Genomic DNA, 25,446 nt, shown 5'->3' with positions numbered 1-25,446 from the left:
AGAACTTTGTGAGAGGCCAGACAGAGATTGCAACACGAGACCCAGAATTGGAGCAGGAAACAGACACTCATAGTCAACATGAAGAAGATGAAGATTAAACTAGCATCAACAGCAATTGCGATTACCTCTCAGACCTTTTTTTTTAATGGGACATGTCGACATGATAACAGGATGTTCTTTCGTTATTAAAAAAAGAGTTTAACTCTTTCCCCGCCATTGACGAGATTTCTCGTCAATTAAGAGAAAACGCTTCCCCGCCAATGACGAGATATTCCGTATTTCCGCAATACCGCTATTATCCACCAGGTGGCGCCCTTCCGCAACTTTTTAAAACCGGAAGTATTTCCCTATGCCAAGCTGCTGCATGTCCGTGTCTGTTTTAAAGATCGCTCTGAATGGATGTCTATGAAAAGTCCGTCATAAAAATTGAGTTATTTCTGCTTTTTGCTCAAAATATGGTGTTTTTGCAAAAACCTACCCATATTCAAAAGCTGATTGCAAAAGAACCACTAAAGGTAGGATGAAACGGTTTTTTTTGTTTGAAAGCAGAGGGTCTGCTCTTTCATTTGGTATATTGTATGTTTATATATTTAAAGAAGAACATTTTCTGGAAGGCATTAAACTTTGGTGAAAATCATGAAAAACGCTGGCGCTGGCTGGCAACTTTTTTTAAAAACGCTGGCGGTGAAAGAGTTAATGTGCTGGTTCACCCAGACCATTATTGGAAACTGAGCTGCAGAAATGGGGCATTCAGAAAGTGTCACGGTTATACTGTCAGAACATTAACCTCTCAGATTTAACCTACATACGGCATCAATGGCGACTCAGTATTCAGAAACATAGTGGTGTTGTTCATTATTTCAAAGGGGTAAGCCAATCATAATGGAGGTCTTGGAATGGTTAATATACAATGATGTCCTCTTTAATAAACTGCATATAAAAAATTTGGCAGATGCTTTTATCCAAAGTGACTTGCAATTGAAATATTTTATTAGTACGTGTGTGCCTTGAGAATCAATCCCAAAACTCTTGTGCAGCACTAAACCGCTTAACCAAGCGAGCCATATGATATGTAAGGAATAATTGACGACGAGCCGTTGAATTAAGGTGGTAATGCGGCACGACATAAAGCGGATATCACATGCTTGTGATATAAAAATAAATAAAGTATATATATATATATATATATATATATATATATATATATATATATATATATATATATATATATATATATATATATATTAACCATATATGACCATTCTGAATAAGTGAAGGTCAGAGGAGTTTAGATATTTAGTTTTGATTTCTTTAGCTTGTACTCTATGACTTCCTGTTTAACCAAAGTGTATTAATATAATGTTTGGATATGAACCTACTGACTGGAGCTCTTTCTCTTCCACACGCACACATGTGTATTAATGAAGTCTTATGTTAACACAGAGGCAGTGATGCCGGGCTGATACTTGAGAGATGGGGTCATATATGCAGGGTTACTCTGTGTATTTCAAGGTTCGGAGAGCTGCTTTGCCCACTAGCAGGATATGGAGGCCTTTTAGGGGCACATGAGAAGCACACTTTTCATTTGAGTCATTTTATTGCAAATCAAAGCTGATCTTTATCTGTGCAGCTGGACTTTTATTTATGTGTGTGAGCAGTCTATGTTTGTTTGCTATGTATTTGCTAAGGCAGTCTCCCTTTTTCTATTTCTTGATGTTAGTGCAGTACATTTAGATAACACAGCTAAATCACAAATACTTATATTGAAGGAAGGACTTGATTCCAGAATATCTAGTAAATTGTGGATGTGTTCTTTTAGTCTTTTTAAAACTGTGCCATTCTGCATATAGTCTCGCTAAGCCAGGGAACCATGCTGCTTTGAAAGGCCAAGGACTGCTGTTTAAAACAAGTATAAATATCTGACAGTAGAGTAAAAACATTTTAAATTTGAACTTAATTCAACTACTTCAAGATAATATTTCTTATTTTTATTTGTTTTAAGCAATAGACAAAAATACACAGTTTTTTGTAGTATATGCTGTAGAACAGTGTGTATGTTTAGTATATTTAGTTGGCCCTCAAACACACTCATGCATCAGGCAGAAATAATAATCAATAGTGCTGACCCAATTCATTCGGAAATAACAGGATGGGGGGCAGCACATCGACTCAGTGGGTAGCACTGTTATCTCACAGCAAGAAGGTCCCTGGTTTGAGCCCCGGCTAGGTCCATTGGCATTTCTGTGTAAAGTTGCATGTTCTCCCTGTGTCAGCATGGGTTTACTCTGGGGACTCTGGTTTCCTCCCACAGGCCAAAAACATACAAGTTGGGTGAATTGGAGATACCAAAGTGCCCTCCCCTAACCTGTGTATGGATTAACCGGTTCTTGCCATGAATAAAGCCATAGCTGCTGGAATACCGTAAAGAACAAAGAAAGATACAAATAACAGAAAGCAGGTCCTTAATAAATGCCTCCATTTAAATGAGTAGTTTGCCTAAATATTGTATGAAAATGATAATTTTTGCACCTTTATGCCATCCCAGGTATACGACTTCCTTTCAGTTAAAGTTTTTACAAATATTTGCCATTTTACAGTAGACACTGCAAATAGTCTCATAGTCCCAAAATATTACAGGATCCAAAAAGTGGGTTCATATCTAAATCTCCCATTTCTCGTGATTACACAAAAATAAATACATAAATAAATAAAAAATGTTGCTAAACAGCGCTAAATGTGGTTCCCTGGCTCATAATCATGAGGGAACCACTTTAAGACATTTATTAAAGGGACACTCCACTTTTTTTGAAAATATGCTCATTTTCCAGCTCCCTTAGAGTTAAACATTTGATTCTTATCGTTTTGGAATCCATTCAGCCGATCTCCGGGTTTGGTGCTAACCCTTTTAGCATAGCTTAGCATAATTCATTGAATCTGATTAGACCATTAGCATCTTGCTCAAAAATGACCAAAGAGTTTCAATATTTTATTTAAAACGTGACTCTTCTGTAGTTACATCGTGTACTAAGACAGACAGAAAATTACAAATTGAGATTTTCTAGGCAGATATGGCTATGAACTATATTCTCATTCTGGCGTAATAATCAAGGACTTTGCTGATGTAACATGACTGCAGCAGGTATTACGCACTGTCTGAAAATAGTCCCCTTGGTTACTTTCAATAGGTGGGGACTATTTTCGGGCACTGGGTAATATCACTACGCCTGCTGCAGTGATAAAAAGTTTAAAAGTGATTAGTGGGGTGCGCGGGGCGAAAACTAGCGTAAGGTTAGTTGTAACACGGACTGTTTACATTGTTGTACAAGGTTGAGCGTTTCGTTTTGATCTCCCGCAAATGTTTGGAAATGTGTGAAGATTTCCCAGAGAGTTATTGATGAACAATTGTTTTGGTGGGATGTAAGTAAATTTTTTCATCATATGTTTTTTTTTCCGGTTTCTAAATTGGGTGTGTAAGATACCAAATCCAATGCTATGTCATATTAATCAATGTCTTGTTGACTAAAACATAGCATAATTTTGAAATATGTCTGTAGGTCTTAGCAACTTTTTTGGTAGGCTTAAAAATATTTTGACCCAGCGTGGTTAATTGTAACGCTGTGTTACTGTGGGATATTAATTGAATAAGGTGACGTCAAAGATTGAAATCATAATGAAATGAATGGCTAAAATCAGACTTTGATGCTCATTATCTCAGAATTAGATTTTAAAACTGTAGTTTTGTTATTGCAGACTGGGTTCCATCTAAAAAAAATTGTCAACATTGTGCTGCTTTTTCTCACATATTTAGACATTTGTATCCATTTATAATTGAACTATTGTTAGAAAAGCGCTGGATGAATGAATACAGTGTGGATACCTGTCTATTATAGACAGATATATAAACAATATCCACTTCAAGTATATAGACAATATAGTATGGAAATATTTACCTGCAAACTTAATTTTTATCAAGTGATACAACTAACCCCTGCCTGTTACCCAACCTATGGGGTAAGTTGTAACGTTTGCACTTCTGTCACGTTTGGTGTAATTGTCCAAGAATGGTAAGCAATAGAAACAAACTTCAAATGTTCATTTGTAGCAGAGATGTGTGTGTTTGTGCTTGTGTAAAAATATAATTAATCAAACTCAAATATGTTTTGAATGATTGAGCCAAAACCAAAAAACGTTAGGTTGTGCCCCGCTGTCCCCTACATATTTTTTATTTTTAATACTCAAAAATGTTCTATTACGCAAGTGATTAAATAAGGGAATGGTGCAGGGGAGGGGTCAGTGAAGTCCCTGAACAGTCAGTCGGATACTTCAGCAGCGGTAAAGTAGTGCGCGTCTGTGTAAGGTGAGCAATGTGCAGAATGATTAGGAGAATTTGCTTGGTCAGGGCAATAACACTTACATTGTTAAAACTTTAAACTAAACTATAAAACTCCACAAAACTCCACAAGAGAGTGTACAAAGCATACTGTAAGTTTCATATGACAAGAGAAACAGCCCACACAAACAAGATGCTGCAGGCCGAGATAAGTGAGGAAGCCAGATGCCGTACACAAGTTCAAGTCCAAGATACTTCAAAAGAAAACTTGACTTTTTCATACCAGGGTACTCAAGCAACAACACATAAGCTCAATTTATTTGGTTAGTGCGCAGGAACCTGATTCGACCCCCGTTATATAATTTATGATTGACGAAGACTCATGTACGTCTATGAAAGAGTGACACATTACTTTTGCACAACTGTAAATGTGGCATACTGAGGTCCAGCAGTGCTCAATGTAAGTGCTCAATATTTAAAATCTTAAAAAATAAGATGTTAGTCTATATAATATAAAGTTATTATAGTTGACATTTATATAAGTAAAGTGAATTAAAGGATTTAACAAAAAGTAAGTGTTTTTTTTTCCAAAATATCTTCATTTGTGTTCAGCAGAATTAAGAAACTCATACAGGTTTAGAAAACATGAGGGTGATGACTTTTAATTTAGTGATGAATTTTTTATTTTAAAGTGAATATGCCTTTATCATGGAGAAACTAACATCCTGCTAAAATGCAAAATATACAGTAACAGGTCCCAGATTCCCCCTAATTTACATTTATTATTTCATTTTTATACTTTCAGTTTTGGGTGAACTATCCTGTTTAGCTATGCTAACTTATCATTCAGTTTAAAAATTTGAGAGAAGTAGAACATGTAAGCGTAAGTGACCTTTTGCTTTCCATTTAATCATATTAGGAGAAAGAATCATGGTATTATTGAGCTCTCATTTGGGATTTTTTTTCTAAAAAGGGGACACAACACACACAGTTTCTGCCAGTCTTGTGTTAATATTGTGTACCTATAGAGTACAGTCTAGCATCCCTTTTTTGTATCTTTAAAGTGTCTTTAGTTTTATCAGATTAATAAAAGACAAATACAGCTATAACACTTCTTTCTGAAAACAGCCAAGCGTTTGGAGGCGTGCAGTGGGCAGATTGGAGTGGTTTTTGAATAAACAAATGGACACTTATGGTGGTCAGCTAAACAAATGTATTTAAACAAACACATTACATCCCTGTGTTATCCACGGATAACTTTTGATTTACTTGGATTGTAAAACAAATACAGATATTTAATACAGTTTTATTTACCGCCTGCGTTTATGACTCATGCCGAGGATATTTTATCGCTAGCACTGTTCCAACTTTCAGTTTAGATGATTTGCAAATCCAGCATTGAACTAGGCCTTGTTTATAAAACGTTCATAGCTGTAATGCTGGGAACAAACAAACACACTTGCACAACTCTCTTTAATGTCTCCTTAATGCAGGGGCTGCTGAAAGCTGGTTATATTTCCCTCACAACCAAAAACACACTTCTTTGGTGAAATTATGGATGTTGTGATCAAAACACAAAATGTTTCTTAGATTTGCCACTGACTTCCATACTCTAAACGAAGCATGTTGATGGGCGTGCTCTAGCTCACACTCTGGTTGTTCCCACACAAGGAATCCCTCCCTTTGTGATGTCATACAGGGCCATACTTTTTGAAACTTATACAAACCCTGAGAGGGTGTACAGTGTTTCCCACAGGATTTTGAGGAGACTGTGGTGGTGATGACATCACCCGCTTATTAGCATATATGTGACGTCATCATGTTGTGTTTGAGTTTGATCTAGTGTTGGCACCTGAAATATGTTTCACTTCTACTCTTTGATCTGTATCTGTATTTGATCTGTATTATATATCAAATTATATTTTAAGCCGAATTAAGCTGTTTTAAATGGTGAAATAAAAATGTAAATGGGAATCATGAAAATTCTATTTGTGGGGGCCAGTGTTGATTCTGTGGTGGGCCACCACAAATAAATCAATGTATGGGAAACACTGGTGTATTTGGCACAGAAATACAACATGTTTTGAAACTTTGCCTTTTTAGCCCTAGAATATAAGGGGCTGTCCACACGGAGACGCGTATCACTGCATACGTATAAATTTGTTATCGTATTGGCGTATCATCCACACGGATCCAGCGTTTTGGGAGACTGAATCCGCTATTTTTTGAAACCGGGTCCTAAAGTGGATAAATCTGAAACCGACACCCTTGCGGTTTCGTCTGTACAGCCAATCCGTATATTTTGTGAAGCGAAAACGTCATCACATCACGTGTCGGAAGCGTCACACGTAACAGCAACAACAATAACGGCGGATACCGTGATTGTGTTCGTGCTACAGAAGCTACTAAAGCCTACTAGCTTTATTACAGCAAAATCTATTGCGTCTATGCAATTGTGGTGACCAACAAGCGATAATGGACAACACCATACGTTGGCTATGCGCATGCTCAAAGTCTTCTTCTCCGTGTATAGTGTATATATGTGGCAGAATTACAGCGCCCCATACTGGTCCGGCATATATACTACACCGCTTTCAGTCGGTTTCAGTGGTTTCGTGTTTACGGATTATTTTTTTAGAGCAAGGAAAAAAAATGATCGGATAGGGAATGCACCGGCTTCGTGTGGATATAGCCTAACTCTTTAACAGTGTGAATAAGCGAGAATGCAAAAAATAACATTAGACATCCCCTAAAGATAACTGTGGGAAAAATATCCAATGCATATGTGAAGTGTTCAGTGTCCAGGTCAGGTAACTATAGAAGACGATAAATGTGTAAAGGATAAAAGTATATAGCCATGGCAATCATCTCAACAACCTACTTTTTACTTAAGTACATTTTTAGACTTGTAACTTTACTTGTACTTAAGTAAAATATTATTATAGTAATGCTATTTTTTACTTGAGCAGAATATTTTATAACTCTTTCCACCTGGATATAAGGATAAATATTTACCATTTCAAAAACACATCCTGAGCTCCACCTGTCACTACCCATCACCTTCAGATAGGTGCTACAGACTGAGCTGTGTAAAATGTGTGTGTTTCATACGTCCAAGAGACTGACTGAGCATATGTATGTTTGGATAATGTGTGTATGAACGGCAGAATTAAACAATTAAAAAAATATGATCCCTATGATAAACAGTAAACACTGCAAAATGGGTTCTGTGTTTGAGTGATCTGTCAAGCCTTTTATTTTGAAGTTCTTATGTTTGTTTTGAAGTTCTTGCTCTAGGCCATTGTAGTCTTCAGCACTATTTGTCTTCAGGTGTTTCTTGTTATCGTTAGTTAGTCTGTTTATATAGACGATAGCAACAACATAAACAAACGGCTTTTATGGACTACAACTTCACTTCCACGTAGGATCAATAACAACAGAGTCCTTTTACAGTCGTTTATTTTTGATAACAAGGAAAATAAATAAGAAATAAATTACATTCGCTCTTATCTCGCATGTCAACTATTACACTGAGCTAACGTTACTGTGTAAAATGAATGTATACAATGTTAGCTACAGGTCTTTGAATTCTTGCCTGGCTGCCAAACCTCTCCAGACAGCTGTGATTGTTGTCTCCTCTTGTCAGTAGCAAACCAAAACATTTTATTTTCGACAAGGTATTTGTTTCAGAGATCATTTTAGCCACTAGCAACACTGATAAATAAATATAGACCGGAAGTTCAGGCACGTAACAGCGGCAACGCACATGCGTCTGTTGAAACCGTCTATATAACCCTGTGTTTCCTGTTGTCGGTTATTGTTTGATGATATGGGTTCATATATGTCATATGTCCATACACGATATGTTCATGTTCTTCCTTCTTGCTTTACGGTTTACATTGTGGATTATCCCGTGTATTTGTATTAATTTTATTGCATATAGGTTCTGCCTTCATCTTATTTTTATACAGCTTATTAGAACGCTTTTAGTTGTTTTTACATACATTATTGTATGTCTCAATTGTTCTACATTTTTGGTTAAGTTTTTATTCAATACAGTTTAACAATAAGGTATTGAATTGCACTTAATTTCTCTTTTGTGTACACTTTAAGATGTTTTTATTGAAAGGTGAAAGATCATTGGGTACTTTAGGGTAAATGTCATAGACTCCAGCCAAATTGTACAGAGGTTGATTTTAAAAAATCTTCTTTTATAGGAAAGTTTGACTGATATGATTTTTAAAAGTCAGTTTGACTGACAGCCAATATGATTGATTCTTTTACATGATCAGTTTTAAAACCTAATATGGATAAAGGTCCCATCAGAAAAAAAAACCCATCAGAATCTCAGTGATACCAGTATGTCCAACAATATCTCACAAATAAATAGTTTTGTAGTCTGAAGCATGCTCCTGTATAGCTCAGTGTTGGAGCCTTGTGTTAGCAGTGCAAAGGGTCATGGGTTTGAACCCAGGGAATATTAATGTGTAAATTACCTTGGATAAAAGCCAGATGCATAAATGTACGTAAATTTAAACGTAAGAATGCTGAGTTGATGTTGAGTTAGTGCTGGTATTGTAAAAGGCCTTAACTCTTTCGCCGCCATTGGCGAGATATCTCGTCAATTAAGAGAAAACGCTTCCCCGCCAATGACGAGATTTTCCGTCTATCCGCAATACCGCTATTATCCACAACTTATACAACCCGGAAGTAGCGCCTCACGTGAAAGAGAAAGAACTCTGTGTATGTTTTAAGATGGCTCTGCATCTGATCTCTATCAAAAGTCCTTCGCAAAAATGGAATTATCTTTTTGCTTAAAATTGGGTGTTTTTGAAGAAAGCTACCCATGTTTGAGAGGTGATTACAAGAGAACTAATGAAAGTAGGATGAAACATTTTTTTTTTTTTTTTTGAAAGCAGAGGGTCTGTTCTTTCATCTGATATATTGTTTGTTTATATATTTAAAGAAGAACATTTTCTGAAAGGCATTAAACTTTTGTGAAAATCATGAAAAATGCTGGCACTGGCTGGCAACTTTTTATAAAAACGCTGGCGGGGAAAGAGTTAATAACTTAAAGATGGTACTGCAGGAGCACTGGCAGATTGTGTGTTCATATTTTTAGTTTGTATCAGTGAACGATGACATGAATGAGAAGACAGCGTACGTTTTATTGTCTGTGTACATACTGGTGTGTCTGTCACAATGTTGGTATTTGTTTGGTTATAGAGTCATGCTGTATTCGCTTTGTGTTGATGACAGTGGTGTCATTCTACCAGAGTCTGTGTAAATGTTTCATCCCGTTTCTGTGCTGAATTTGTAATGTATCTGGTTTTTCAGTTGCTTTTGCTTAATTCATCGCTTCAAGAGAAGTTATTGTGTTTGCAGCCGGTTTGTATCTGTATCTGCTGCATGTGTTGACCTGTGTAGATGACACTTTATCTCTGTTTTACATGCTCCTCTGGATAGCAATATGATATGGGTGACATGTGTTTTGTAGAAAGTGAAAGTGACATGATTGTCAAGTAGGTAGATCCTACTTAAAATGTAGTTTAACTTCTGCATTCAGTATATCCCAGTGAGTAGTGGACACACACACACACACACACACACACACACACACACACACATACCAGGAGCAGTGAGCAACTATCACTGCAGTGCACGGTGAGCAATGGGGGAAACGTGCCTTGATCAAGTCACCTTAGTTGCAACCGTGAGACTCAAACCGGTGATCTTAGGGCTACGAGCCCGACTCTATAACCATTAGGCCACGAATCTACACATGCCCCCTAAAGATTAGGCCACTAATCTTAAGTATTTGGAAAATAAGTATTTGAACACCCTGCTATTTTTCTCCCACTTAGAAATCATGGAGGGGTCTGAAGTTGTCATTCTTGGTGCATGCCACTGTGAGAGATATAATCTAAAAAACAAATTCAGAAATCACAATGTATGATTTTAACGATTTATTTGTATGATACAGCTGCAAATAAGTATTTGAACAACTGACTATCAGTAATTCTAAGTTCAATTCCAAATAAACTCACACTGCCACCCATCCTAACCAATAATAACAGTCAGTGATTTAGCGAGCTAATGCATCTTTGTGTCTTCATACAAAGTGGCTGTAGGTCATGATAATTGAGAACAGACACAATATCATTTGTGGTTCACTGTATTGATGTAAGTTACAACTGGTTTCTTTAGTTGGTGCAAACTTTAAGCTGGGCGTATCCAGACCTTACTGATGTGGATGAATACCCTTTAGGGCATACATGTTATCAGCATGTACGTTCCTTGGGATTGAACCCAAGTCGTTGTTGTTGCAAGCTCCACTCTTTACCAGCTGAGTTAAAGGAACAGTGCAAGAGCTCAGTTTAGAATTTTTAAGCAAAACATCCGTCTATCTAGCACATCTTAAAACCTTGAGATAAAGAACAGGCATTGCTTTCAACACACACATCAGAGGAAGGTCTGATCATTCAGCTCTCTGTGCAAGCGAAGCACGGATTCCTCAGTGTAATATGTTAGTAATAGCTCATCATTATCTGTCATTACTCTTCAGGCACGGTAACAGACTTCTATTGTTCAGCCTTGCCAGAGTTTTTGTTTGTTTAAAGTCAAGTAGCTTCTCCTCTTTCACTGTTGATCATAATACACTAAAACACACACTCCACATACAATACATTGAACCCAGTTTAAATACACACCATCACACCAACTCCAGCTTCAGCTATAAGATGTAAGGTGGTCCAAGCGATGTACCTGTCGGCTGCTAAAAATCTCACCACAGCTGCCATGCTTTTCTGTAACAGTGAATTGTTTTATCTGCTGGGCACCAAACAAGTACTCTCTTCCCTGACCCTTGTTGGTAGGAAAATTCTGTCCATGCGGTGGAGGCTTGTAAATAAGTCTGGTTGCATATTCCCAAAGACCGTGGTCAGGGGGGTCACACATAAGATGTTTAAACAGAGGTTTTACTGTATTATATATGTAGACAAAGGTTTAATTTTTCTTGTGATGCTCACTGTGTTTAAAGCAGAAAGATGCTGAACATTAGCTAAATTCCTCTTTTGGAAGTCAGCTCATGGTCTTTTTAGTGAACTTCCTGATTGAAAAAAAAATATTTTACATCCATTACAGGGGCCATGGCACAGGACTTTTTTAAGATGTCAAATAAATCTTTGTGTCTCCAGTACATATGTGAAGTTTTAGCTCAAAATACCATATAAATAATTTATTATAGCATGTTAAAATTGCCACTTAGGTGTAGGTGTGTGCAAAAATGTGGCATTTTGGGTGCGTCCTTTAAAATGCAAATGAGCGGATGAAGTGCAAACACTGATCACCATGATGGTGGTTTGTTGAAATTGAAACTCAATTGTGCTGTGAATTAGTGCAGATTAAGGGGTGCCATTATTATAATGAGAGCTCCTTATGACATCATAAGGAGAGCAAAATTTCAATGACCTATTTTCTCATGTACTTGTAGAGAATGGTTTACCAAAACTAAGTTACTAGGTTGATCGTTTTCACATTTTCTAGGTTTATAGAATCACTGGGGGCCCAATCATTGCACTTAAACATGAAAAAAGTCAGATTTTCATGCCATGGTCCCTTTAAAGAGATTTAAAGAAAATTGCTTACAGTTAATGTAAAATCAGTAATATGCAGTCTTTCCCATTGTCTGATGTAACCCTGGGTGTGGTTCTGCGGATTTGCCTAAATCTAAAAACAGAAAGTGGGGCAGAAGTTTTCCTGTCACCTTCAGTTCACTCCCATCAGCCTCTGGGGCGGCACTGGAGCTCCTCTGGCCTCTTCATCTATTATTCATCTAGATACACGCAGAGAGGTCCTGCACTAAACTTAACTAAACAAAGCTCTGTGGTTAGCAGGGGATTTATGTCATGCAGATTTACACAATGTTTTTTACACCCGTTGATTTGACACTAAAGCCCTGTGCACATATAAATAAACCTCTTGGTTAAAAATCCTCTCACGCCTGATAGGATAAATCCTCACAGTCCATGACATAAGATGCTACTGAGTATGTGCATTTCACATGTGTATTTGCCTGTGGTAGTTACTGTAACTCTTGTGCAGTACATAAAATGAACTCTGTTATATGCTCAAAACAAATTAGTCTGTTTTGCAGGGCTGTCTAAACAGGTTTACTTTTATCGCCAATGTACATTTAGGGGTGGTTTCCTGGACAAAAATGCATGTTTGAGCTGCCTACATTAAAAACACCTTGTCCTATTGTATCTTAGCATGATCGTCATGAGTTAAATGAATCACACATTTTTATCTACTCTATATTTACCTTAACTAAATACTTTTCAAGTTTTTAATACTCTAATCAACATGGGCATGGACAAATATGGATGCTTTATACAAATGTATGTTTATTATTAGTAAAAGAGTAAAAAGAGTAAGCAAAAATTATTTTGTCAGAAACAATATCAATATATGCTAAACTTTTTTTCTTTTTTTATTTCTTTTATTGTTTGATTGACATTGAGACACAGAAAGTTTTAAGATCAACTGTAATGCAGGGATCCAATATACTGTTACACATCAGATAACGCTGTTTTTAGCAATGAAATAGGTGCACTTTAATAAAATGAGTGTCGTTAAAATGAATTTACGTTAAAGCGTTATTAACTTTATGGGCTCTATCATACACACTGTGCAATGCAGCGCAATGCGCAACGCAAGTGTCTTTTGCTAGTTTCAACCCGCCGCAATGATTATTTTCACATTAAGCGCCACGTTGTTTAAATAGCAAATGCATTTGCGCCCAATTTTGCGCCCATGGGCGTTCTGGTCGGAAAACGAGGTGTGTTCAGGCGCATTGTTGGCGCGTTGCTATTTTGAGGCAACTAAAATAGACTACGCCATAAAATATGTTTTTTGTTATTTAAAGAGCGCGTTAGAAATATTCGCCTATAAACGAGACGACAACGTGAGTTTGCTTATCAAACACATGGATGTGCAGCAGCATGAAAACGCTTTTAAATATGATAGATTAAAGCATTCAAATGTAAAAGATTATTATTGAGTCTCTTGGACATAAATGAGGGCCGATTATGAGACGTTAGAAGGCGTAAAGAGCTGCTTCACCTGTAGCCTGGTAAGTAATTAAATGCTTTGCGTTTTATTTTATTTTTTAAATGCTTCCCTATGGATTTATTGTATATGATGACTCTGTACCTGTGGATATGGTGAGATGAGAAACATGTTTAAGTAACGCTTTAAAAAAACATGGCGCTGTCCGAGTGCTGAAACAGCTATCTGCACGTTGGAAAAACTCTTTAACTCTTGTTTGTATTTTTAGAGTACAAACCTTTTCTTGCAAATTATTTTATGAGATTACAATGATTATGTAGGATATCCATACATTTACAGCAATTAAAAGCCTGCTATTTTTACTTCAATGACTCAAGAAAACGGCTTTTAAAAGTTTTAATCCAAAAAATAACAATTTCAATACAAATCAAAACACAATTTTTAACATTAATCTAAACTGAAGGTCTTCTTCCTCCGCTTAGTTTTTCAGTCTCCAAATTCCATCATCTAAATAAGGATTAGGCATGGTGCCAGGCGCAACTTGCTTTTAAAGGGGATGAGAGCTGAAACTCATATTGGTTTATTGCACGTTACACCCAAAACACACCCATAACTCATTACGAAAATAGGAACAAACCTTTTAGGTCGTGCGCTTGGTGCATAAACAATCTTTCCCTTCGTTAAATTAGCAAAGGTGGGTTCAGACACGCCCGTTAAGACCATACGCTGTGCGTTTTAGATCATGTGCTTAGATCATTAAAATAGGGCCCTATGTATTAAAAACATAAAGTTAACACATTGATAATTTTTCCAACAAAAAATTGAACATGTAGAAATCTCTGATACTTGGTTTTTTGGTTGTTACATTTTTGGTTGCTTTCAAAAAATCAGTTACATCTGTTTCTATACTTGTACATACTTTTACTAAAAACTTTAATTTCTTTCCCAAATACAACGACACTACTTTGCATTGAGTCCAGTATCTCTCAGGGTGTTGGCTGTCCAGCACCCCAGTCGCTGTCTCAGGAGAGAATAGAGCTCGAAGACTCTGACTGTGAGATGAATATGATCTGTAACCTTTGGCTGAACCACATGGATCCTGGTGCTCTTCAGACAGCAGAGAGAAAGAGAGAGGATTCTTCCCTTACTATACACAAACTCAACTATCTGACAGAATGAAGGATTTAAACCCCCTCCAGCAAACACTGCATAGACATAACAATAGTGTTCATGTGTCTGTAAAGACCCTTTATAAATCTGTTTTGATTCAATCAGTGCTGCACTTCATAGAGTTGTTTGTGTTCATGTTTTGTAAGATGGTGATGTTTAGATCCAGACTCTTGGTTCATGGATTAAGTTTAAGTGGTGTCTGCTGTAATGATCATGTTCTGCGTTTCAGTGGACTTTTAGTTTGTATTTTGAGTTTCTGTTTCCTGTTTTGTGTTTGTAGTTCTTTGTAGTTTCTTTGTTGATTGTTTCCCCTGTTGATTGTCTCTCCAGGTGTGTCTTGTTAGCTCATTAGCTCCTGTATATAGACGGTTTCATCCAACACAAGCGCTTTGTCGCAGTTATGCATCTGGATGGAACTTAATGTTCCGTCTTTGTTTGTTTATTGGTCTGGCTAGTGGCTTAATTGAACTCTGAAACAAATACCTTGTCGAAACGAAAATAACAAATGTTTTGGTTTCCTAGACGAGAGGAGATGGCGATCATGGATCACTGTTATGTGAAGAGAGGTTTGGGAGCCGATCTGTACTTAAGATTGTATACATAAATTTTACACAGTAACGTTAGCTCAGTGTAGTTTTTGATATGCTTTAGCTATGATTTGAACTAAGGTAATCTACTTTTTTTCGCTTGTTATCAGAAATAAACTATTCTTAAAAGCCTCTCTTGTTATTGATTCATTGCAAAGTTTACCGGAAGTTAAGTTTGTTTCACGAAAGTCGTTTATGTTGTTACTGATAAAACCGTCTATAGCCTTTGGTTTGATGTTTAAATTTGCAGTTTTAAGGTTTTATGTTTGCCTTGTCTGTGCCCATCGTGGTTCTGTTTTCTTCGTTTTTATGAAACATTTACTGCATTTGGATCTGCTGCCTTTTGTTTCTTCCGGTAACACCTGGATTTCACCACTTTTAGTTTTTAAAAAGTTATTTTAAAGTTTTAATTAAATAAAACCTATTAAATTATACAAGGTAGTGGTGTTGGTTAATAGCCTTGTTTTTCTGAGGTTTAAATGCACCATATCAGATCCCCAGGGGGCCACGACCCTCAGTTTGAGAACCACTGTACAGTATTACAGTATTTGATACCATAATTATACTATGATGCTGCCAAGGTGTTTGTTAAATAAAGTGATTTTGAACATGAAAAATCAAAGAACTCCTTCTCTTGAGTCAGCAGAGATTAGTGAACACTGTAAAGAGATAATTGCTTTAAAGTGAATTAGTCACTGTTGGTTAGTAGCCAGTAGACACATGAATATTGTAATCTGTTATCTGATTTGACAAGTAATGCTTACAGAAACTACGCAGTGATTGATTGTCCCTGGAAGGATAATATTGCTTAATGTGGCATGATTCATTTCATACTCGATGATAAGAAATCAACAATAAAGATTTGTTATTCTGGCCAGTTCAGGCCTGTACTTTAGTTTTCAACCTTAGTTTTTATTAGAATAAAACTTTCATCTGTTATTAAATGGTTAGTCACCCCAAAATTAAAATTGTATCATAAATCACTTACCCCTGTATCTTTCTAAACCACCAAGTCCTTCATTTGTCTTCAGATCACATTTTTAGATATTTTTGATGAACACCAGGAGGCTTGTGACTGTCTCATAGACTGCATTTTAATTTTTACAATCAAATCCAGAAAGAATGAAAGACATCGCCAAAAATGTGCCATCAGTACACTAAGAACACTTTTGTGCGCAAATAAAACAAAAATATTTTTTCAACAATTTGTTTTCCTCCTTGGTCGTCCAGTATTCGTTCACTAGCAGTCTAATGCTGCTTTTAAAAATATGCACTTAGGCGGATTTCCGCACCCCGTTAACCAATCAGGACCTTGATGTAGTAGTGACGTGATAACAGGAAGCGAGTGGAGTGGCAGCGGAGTCGCAGAAGCCCCTCCCATTTCCACGTGAATGTCTCAAATGACTAGAATTTCACGCGCGGCTTTCACACGTGAATGAAGCGAGTAAACACTAATGTTCAAGCGTCCAACTATGCACGAGTAGCTCGTTTTTGCCACCTCTACCGCGGCTGGTGTGAATTCACCATAAGACGCATGCTACTGTCGTGACCTGCTGATCATGTGTGTCAGCTAGACATGTCCCTTCTCTACTAAAGATGAACATGGGGTCAGGTTGACTCTGTTTTGGAGGGGTCTTGGCTGCTCCTGTCTGGTCATTTGGGGCAGAGGCAAGAATTTGCTTTGATTGTATGCACCTGTCTGTTTTTGACTCTTAAACCAGATGTTTAGAAATAGACTTTCCTGTCTCAGGAAATACATCAGCGTGTGCGATTACATGCACAGAATAAGCGGATAACTCAAAAATCTGCTTATTACAGAAATGTTTATTTTCAAATGCATGCGTTTATGGGCTTTCCCCGATAAAATGAAGAAAAAAGTGTTTAAGTGTTTACATGACCTCACACGTTATCACTTTAATTATCAGACCATCAGTCTTGTGTGTTTGAGTAAAACCTTTATAATACTTTGTACTTAACCAATGGGGGGAAAGGGAAATAATAAGGGAAAAGGGCATTTATGGAATTTGGCATGCTGCAAAAATTACACAACACCAAGCATAAAGCATTTCACAAACTCTATTTTCAGCAAGTTTTGTGCATTGGGTAGCATCAGTAATGGTTGTTGTTTTAAAGCTGAATGTTGCACATTTAGAAATCCACTAGTTAAACATCTTCTGCAATTCAGACAGTAAACAAAGCAAGCCCAGCCTGTCGGTGTCTCATGAGAAAATCCTGCTGTTGTTTTTTGTAACTTTAGCGAGTTCCCTCTTTTATGCCGGAGTAGAGCCCCCTCGAAGAGCATAACAAAGTCGGGAAAGTGGTAAAGTTGGACACGGATGCGTGAGAATGGACTTTGTTATGTCATTAAACCATCCGCTGGGAGCAGAGTCACAGAAAAAAAGGAAACATCTTTTGATTGTTTAGGGAAACAATGCAGACAAGCACCGGGCTGCATTCAGTTCATGACAGCAGATAGGACACATTCCATCCACTAATTGGTTGGCCCGAGGTGACCTGTGTTTGCTGGAAGCTTCTGTGTTTTGATGTGTTGTGAATGTTTATGCTGCTGGAATGCTGAGGTGAATCTGTGATCCTGCGTTATACGCCACAAACAGCACTGTTTTATAAACCCTGGGAATCAAGCATTATATACTTGTGATATTTTTGTTTTGACCACTTCTGTCACAAAGTCACAATGCAATAACTAATGCATTTATAAGGCACACATGTTTGTGGATTCTTCTGCTACTTTATTAAAGCACTTTTGGTGGCTGTTTTTGGTATTTTAATGGATTCTTACATTTCAAGGATTTTGGATCTGGTTTTGACCTGCAAAAAAGAATAATGTGGTGGTGGTGGTGTGGTGCACATGCTGGTTCTGGTTTGAGTTGTTAAAGGGACACAAGGCAGCATTTTTATGTTAATAAATCATCTTCGTAAGTCGGTATATAGTTAAATGACTCATTACATGACGAATGAAGACTCTCTCGCCCGCCCCTACCGTCTGTAGGAAGAATACCCCACTTGCAAGTTCGCTGTATCCGACCCGGTGTCCTTCAGTCTCGTATAGTCTTAGATATAGAACGCATTTACTCCCAGACACTAGGGGGAGCTAGTAGAGAAATAATACTCAGACTTGCCTTGTGTGCCTTTAACTTTGACAAACATTGCAATTGTGTATAACTGGAGAATGATTTAGACAATGGATAGATTTCTGCTGGTCATAGTCACAATAGATCAAAGTCTTAGTATAGCACCACATCAGCTTCCTAAAACTTTATATGCCAAAATAAGCAGTTTTCCAAAACAAAACTATATATTGCAAAAAAGATCTAAAGGCTTAATAGTAACCAGTTCATCTCCAACCAAGTTTTCCTCCTTGTGCTCATATAAAGGCATTTCCAAGATCTCAGAAACACTGTTAATAGACCTGAAAAAGTGAATTGTTATATTATAATTACAGAACTGTAGATCATTCTGCACGACATAAACAACACTGATCCAGAAGCATTATATGAAGAGTTTTGTTATAAAATGAGATAAATTCATTTTTTTACATTTATATAGTGTGAAAAAAGTGCTTCTCATCTATGTGAATACACAACCTGCTTGTGGCTGACGTCTGTGAAGGAGGAAAATACAAGCACACAGAAGTAAATGCCAAATGTCAGGAATAATTAGTGTGGAGACTCACCTGACAGACAGATTTAGTCAGGATGTAGGCTGCTTACATCACATCTTGTTCTCTCCCTCTCTCTCTCTCTCTCTCTCTCTCTCTCTCTCTCTCTCTCTCTCTCTCTCTCTCTCTCTCTCTCTCTCTCTCTCTCTCTCTGTCCATCCCTCCCTCTCTCTAGTAATGGTCTTAAATAAGCAATATACTGATCTGTGATTTGTGCTGGGTCATTGCTTTGTCATTTCCTGTTTTTTCTCCTGTGTATTTGATTTCTCATTTTGAATATTTCTTTGTAATGTTCAAGATAGAGATGAAACTGTATGAAAATCAGGGTTATAGTGACCAAAATCACCACGGTTGTCAATATATCATGGTTTTGTGAACTAATTCTAGAAATGTAAAAAAAAGTACTGATACAAACCAAATGTTACATGTAAGTGCACTTTTGTTGCATAAACATCAAATAAATAACATTATAGTATACCACGGGTCTGTTCAATGCTTTATTCTGATTGGTTGAGAAATGCTCCATGGGTGTTGATTATTTTTCAATAACAGCTCACCTAACCTTTAAAATGTCTTAAAAATAGCCACCAGAGCAAGACTTTCTGGTCCTTTGAAATATTTAAAAATAATGCACACCCATGGTGTAATGACCACCTTGGGTGTGCATTATCTTCCTATAATTCAACGGCCCGTCGTCAATTATTCCTTACTTAATCATGGCACATTTGGGGTTGTGAGATAAATGTTCATCTAGTTCAGATAAAACACAAGTGAGTAAATCAGATTTTCATATAAACACAGTACAAATCAGCAAGTCATCTGTTAGCGTATGTTGTGAGAAATCAGGTGTACTGCGTTCACAGCAACAAACAAATTAGAAGGAGCTTTAAACTCATCAGATAACATCATTTAATGGAAGATGAATATAAAAGATAGATCTGTCTAAAGAAATGTTAAGTAAATATGCGTCAGTACAACGAGAACAAATGTGAAATTTTTTGGGATTTAAATTCAGTCAGTGAAGCACTGTCATCACAAACACATGGGAGCAGACATGAATGAATGTGTTTGTCTCACATTATTGCTTATATTGGTTGTTGATGGAGAGGGATTTTTGAGCCGTGACACTGGCACGGTTAAACTGTAATTAAAAAATAATACTAACCATTGAATATTTTTCTTGTGGTTAACCATTAACTTTTTCCCCACCAGCGTTTTTTTTTTTTAAGTTGCCAGCCAGCACCAGCATTTTTTATGATTTTCACAAAAGTTTAATGCCTTCCAGAAATGTTCTTCTTTAAATATGAAGAGTTTGGTTCCAAGACGCAATAAACGCCATTTTGGAAAAAAATGAGTTACTGCCAGAATCAGTATTATTTCAGGTCAGCATTTAAAAGTAAATTCTTAATTTTACGCAGAATCCAATATTCGCCGTGTTATTCTGTCATCTTTTCTACCTTTTTTGCCAAAACGCAAGAAACACCACTCCTCCTTTTCTACAGAATGCAATAAATCTGCTCCACCAATTACAAGCGCACCATTCCACACAATGTAAACAAACAATGGCGGCGCTTTGAGTACACAGAGTCCTAGTTTTCCTCATCTACTTTGTACTTCGTGATCAACAAACAAACAAAAACGAAATAATACTTTAATAGCATTGATAAACCTGTGTTTTTTTTGTGACGAGAAAGAAACGTGAGCCATTAACATCTAATAATTTTACGCGAAGGGCACTTGGGAGACGATCGCTTATTCTCCCGACAGCATCTAGCTTCTCTCGTGCTAACACATTGACCCCAGGGGATCTTATAAAAAACTTTCCATAATTTAGCTCAAAGTCAATGAGAATCACAGCTGATCGCTGTGAAAAATGTTAAGCGACGACGTCAAGTAACTGCGCAGCAATGACAGTGTTCTTTATATGGTAAAGTAAGTGTGTTGATTAATGCCATTATTTTTTATTTTTTTAATCAGTGTGTACAACTGTTCAACTAAATTAATATAAAATGGCAGAAATGAATGCACATTTACACATTGATTGAATAGATTCATAGAATTTTGAAAAAAACTTGTCATGGATTTATTGCATTTTGTGGAAAAAATAATTTGTTTTTATAATAAATCTTTGAAAATCAAGTTATGGATTTGAATTTTTTATGTTTTTATAACCTAAAGATGCTATGTGAAAGTTTGTAACAGAAAATTGTGGTTTTCATCTTGTCACTTTCTTCTTCTTGGTATAGAAAACACGTTTTACCGAAATTTGTCAAAATGGATTTATTGCGTTTTGGAACCAAACTCTTCATATATCAACATACAATATAAAAGGTTTCATCCTACCTTCATTTGTCCTCTTTTTATCACCTCTCATATATGGGTTTCTTCAAAAATACGGTAACAAATTTTAAGATAATAGTGTTTTTGTGAAGGACATTTGATAGAGATCAGATTCAGAGCGAACCTCAAAACATACACAGAGTTTGAACTGTTTGCCCTAAGGGAATACTTTCAGGTTTTATAAGTTGGGTAAGAGCGCCACCTGGTGGATAATAGTGGAAATAAAGATTGCCAGACAAACTGGCATTGGCAAGGAAGCATTTTCTTTTATTTGACGAGTTCAATGGTGATCTCTAATTCAAGACAAACTCATTTGATTTCTTACACATGCGCATTGACCTGCTTTAACATTATTTTTATACTATTTATTATATCTGATTAAAATGATAATAAAATCAAATGAGATACTTTTGGGCTCAGATGATTCATGGGTGGAACTTACATGTGTGTTGCAGGCAGTGACTGGCAGGAGTTTTGGTGACAAAGATTTCAGAGGCGGACTTGACAACGGCATTCTTCTGTGCGAGTGAGTATCTTTTTAAACAATTCAAACATTTAAACATATATTTCATGCAAAAAGTTAATCATTTACTCACTGTTATGTCATTTCATGAGTTGTTCTGTATACCTAAATTCCATGGGGACATCAGGCTTTAAAGGTTTTGCACACCTTACTTTACTGACATTCAAACTTTTGTATTTATAAATGCTGTAATACTTGGTTGTTTGGTAAAATAAAGTTAATGTGGAAGTACATAAACAGTAGTGTTCAGCCTGTCTTCTTATGTTTTTCGATTCACAACAGCGAAAGATGTCAGTTGTTTTTCAATACCAAGAAAAGCAATCTGCAATTTCATTTTTCAAACAGAGATATTGATAGAGAGGTCAAAAGTTACTGATTGCAGCTTTAAGTGCAATACTTAAAATTATACTTGAATTTACTGCAATTGTGTTTTGCTATAATGCTTCACACTAAGAAATGTTATGTTAAAGGTGGTGTGTGTACATTTTAGCAGCATCTAGTGGTGAGATTGCGAATTGTTTCAAAACTATTCAGAACTACTTTAAAACACATATGATAGCAAAAGACAAAAATGTCGTCGTCTGTGACAACGTAGTGACAAAATGCACTCAATAGAGCAGTTTGTCCGTTTAGGGCTACTGTAGAAACTTCTATATAAGGGATTAATCACATTGGTGTATGTAGATAAAAATGACTCATTCTCATGTAATTAAAACAATACAGTTCATTATGTGAGGGGTTTATACACCACTAATAATATAATTATGTATATTATATTGCATTTCTGTCAAGAGATCTTTCTAAAAGTAACACAATGCACCTTTAATGCCAACTACAATGCCAGTGGCAACAATGCGTTCTGACAGTTGTCATAACTTAACTTGAAAGTCAAACTAAGTTCACCATTTCAGAGATGTTTCAGTGATGTCCATGTGTGCATAGAGAGAAAGGAGCAGACTGTGTGAGATGTTTCGTAGTATCACTCCACAGGATATAAATCAGAGATCCCCTGCGGCCCTTACAAGTCTGAGGAGCAGTTTTAAACATATGGCCATCTTTACTTGTGCCAAACACATACACAATCACACATGTTTCATTGTTCACCTAAAGACTGGACAACATAGCTCGCTGCATTATACAGAGATTATTTGTTGAACACCCAGGTGTTATTATGAATGTTTAAAGCCTTATCTATTGTCAGTTTTTCTTTTTATTAATTCTTAATGGGTATTAGTATTATTGAGGATCTGATATTTTTATCAAACAAGGTTTCTCTTTCATAGATCATGTGAATGGCCGACATCTCATTTTTGTTTCACTTACATCTATATACTTTTCATCTCTGAACTTTTAATTGCAGGCTTTGATTTCTTGTGGAATTAAAGCAAAATTGGTGTTAGAGGAGCCGCATGTGAGACTACTGGGGTCTTTTTATGAATAACATCTGGTACGCTCTCCACTTAAAAGCATTATTTGATCCATATGCAGCTCATTCTAGAGAGTCTAAACTGTGTGATGTCAAATTTGAGCTTGTCATATTTAGAAAGCTCATGCTATTTTTGTCAGCAGTACTTGTACATCATATGGTCTGCAAATCGTTCTGCCGGTCCATATTGTATGTGACACAGCGTTCACAGCAGCTGCGAATGAAGTTATAAATTGTGATTTTGTGCGTAATTGAACGCTTTTGAGTTAACTCGCTTCATTTGCCCATGAAATTTGTTTCATTAGCATGTGAAATTTAGACAGGAATACGCTAAATCTGCCGGCTATAGCTAGCTTGAAATCTCATAATGTATTTACAGTATATAGCTCAAATTGTGTAAAGAGCCTCTTTTACAACTTACCAGATTGTTCAACCTCCTCACTCACTTTCTTCCAAGCAAGATCCTTTTTATTCCTGTTTCTATAAAAGTATGAAGATGTGTCGTACGGCTCCAGGTGTCCATATACAGCAACAGTGTATGTTCTCGCCACCTCATTTGCGCAATCGCACAACAAGATTTCTTTCGCGTCTTTGCATTGACTTAACATGTTAATCACTCGCGCTTAAAGGATTAGTCAATTTTCTTAAAAAAATCCAGATCATTTCTCACCACCATGTCATCCAAAATGTTGATGTCTTTCTTTGTTCAGTCGATAGAAATTATGTTTTTTGAGGAAAACATTCCAGGATTTTTCTCATTTTAATGGACTTTAATGGACCCCAACACTTGACAGTTTCAAATTGCAGTTTCAAAGGACTCTAAACGATCCCAAACAAGGCATATGGGGTCTTATCTAGCAAAACCATTGTCATTTTTGACAAGAAAAATTTAAAATATGCACTTTTAAACCACAACTTCTGTTGTGGTCCTGTCTTCCTCTGGTCCTGTGACGCGCCAGCGCGACCTCACGTAATACGTCATCACATCAAGAGGTCACGGATGACGTATGCAAAACTACGCCCCAGTGTTTACAAGTGTTGAGAAAGAGGACCATTCAGACGTCGTTGTATGTCAAATGATACTAATTAATGTCTTTGTGTCAGTTTATTGTTTAAAATGGTCCGCAAATTTTCAATTTATATATGTAACAAGTGACCTTTCTACTTTCTTACTCAATGCGCGTCACAGGACCGGAGGAAGATAAGAAGTTGTGGTTTAAAAGTGCATATTTTTTATGTTTCTTGCCAAAAATGCCTCGTTTGGGATTGTTTAGACTCCTTTGAAACTGCAATTTTAAACTGCATTAAAACTCAAATGTGTTGCGGTCCATTAAAGTCCATTAAAATGAGAAAAATCCTGGAATGTTTTCCTCAAAAAACATAATTTTTTTCTCAACTGAACAAAGAAAGACACAAACATTTGGGATGACATAGTGGTGAGTAAATTATCTAGATTTGTAGAGTTAACTCATAATGATTCACTAGTCATCAGTTTTAGCAACAACATAAACAAATGGCTTTTGTTAAACAAACGTAACTTCTGGTAATCATTTAGAGGAGTTTATTTCTGATAACAAGCTAAATAAACAAAAAGTTGATTACCTCTGTTCAAATCATACCTAAAGCATATCAAAAACTACATTGAGCTAACGTTGTTTTGTAAAATGAATGTTAACTACAAATTGGCTGCCAAGCCTCTCTTTACATAGCGGTGACCCATTATCATCATCTCCCCTCGTCTTTAGGAAACCAAAATATGTTTTTGTTCCCAACCCAGTCTCACCCCATGTCGTCAATATTTGACGACACTTCACCATTCGTCAATATGTGACGCGGAGGGTATACCTTTCGCGTCATTTTTTGACGAACTGGGGACTTCAATACTATTACGTCCGTTGCATTCTCTTCTCCTATTTTCTTACCAATTTCGCGTCGGTTTAGGGTTAGATTTACATAATGACATCCCTACCCAAACCTAACTCTAACCCCAACGCCAGGTGACAACTGTTTAATTTCGCGTACACTGTTTAATTTCGCGTACACTGTTTAATTTTGCGTAATCTAACCCTAAACCGACGCGAAATTGGTAAGAAAATAGGAGAAGAGAATGCAACGGACGTAATAGTATTGAAGTCCCCAGTTCGTCAAAAAATGACGCGAAAGGTATACCCTCCGCGTCACATATTGACGAATGGTCAAGTGTCGTCAAATATTGACGACATGGGGTGAGACTGTGTTATTGTTCCAGTCATAGCCAGACCATTAAACAAATATGTTAAGTTCCATCCAGATTCGTAACCGCGACACTGCGCATGCATCAGA

General features: G+C 36.7%; 1 protein-coding gene across 7 annotated transcripts in view; it reads left to right on the top strand.

The window, feature by feature from the left end:
- limch1b (LIM and calponin homology domains 1b) overlaps positions 1-25,446 on the top strand; it is a 104,710-nt gene that overhangs the window by 15,481 nt on the left and 63,783 nt on the right. For all 7 annotated transcript variants that reach the window (XR_010532421.2, XR_010532420.2, XM_065268113.2 and 4 more), the window contains exon 2: positions 21,631-21,701. Coding sequence is in view for 5 of the 7 variants with exons in the window: in XM_065268113.2 (XP_065124185.1) it covers positions 21,631-21,701 (71 nt within the window). In the remaining 2 variants the exon portion in view is untranslated. The remainder of the gene's footprint in view (positions 1-21,630; positions 21,702-25,446) is intronic.

The sequence above is a fragment of the Paramisgurnus dabryanus genome, chromosome 16 (assembly GCF_030506205.2).
Source record: "Paramisgurnus dabryanus chromosome 16, PD_genome_1.1, whole genome shotgun sequence".
Classification (NCBI taxonomy): Eukaryota; Metazoa; Chordata; class Actinopteri; order Cypriniformes; family Cobitidae; genus Paramisgurnus; species Paramisgurnus dabryanus.
The sequence above is the reverse complement of the archived record's forward strand: the minus strand, read 5'-3'. Positions and strand labels throughout refer to the sequence as shown.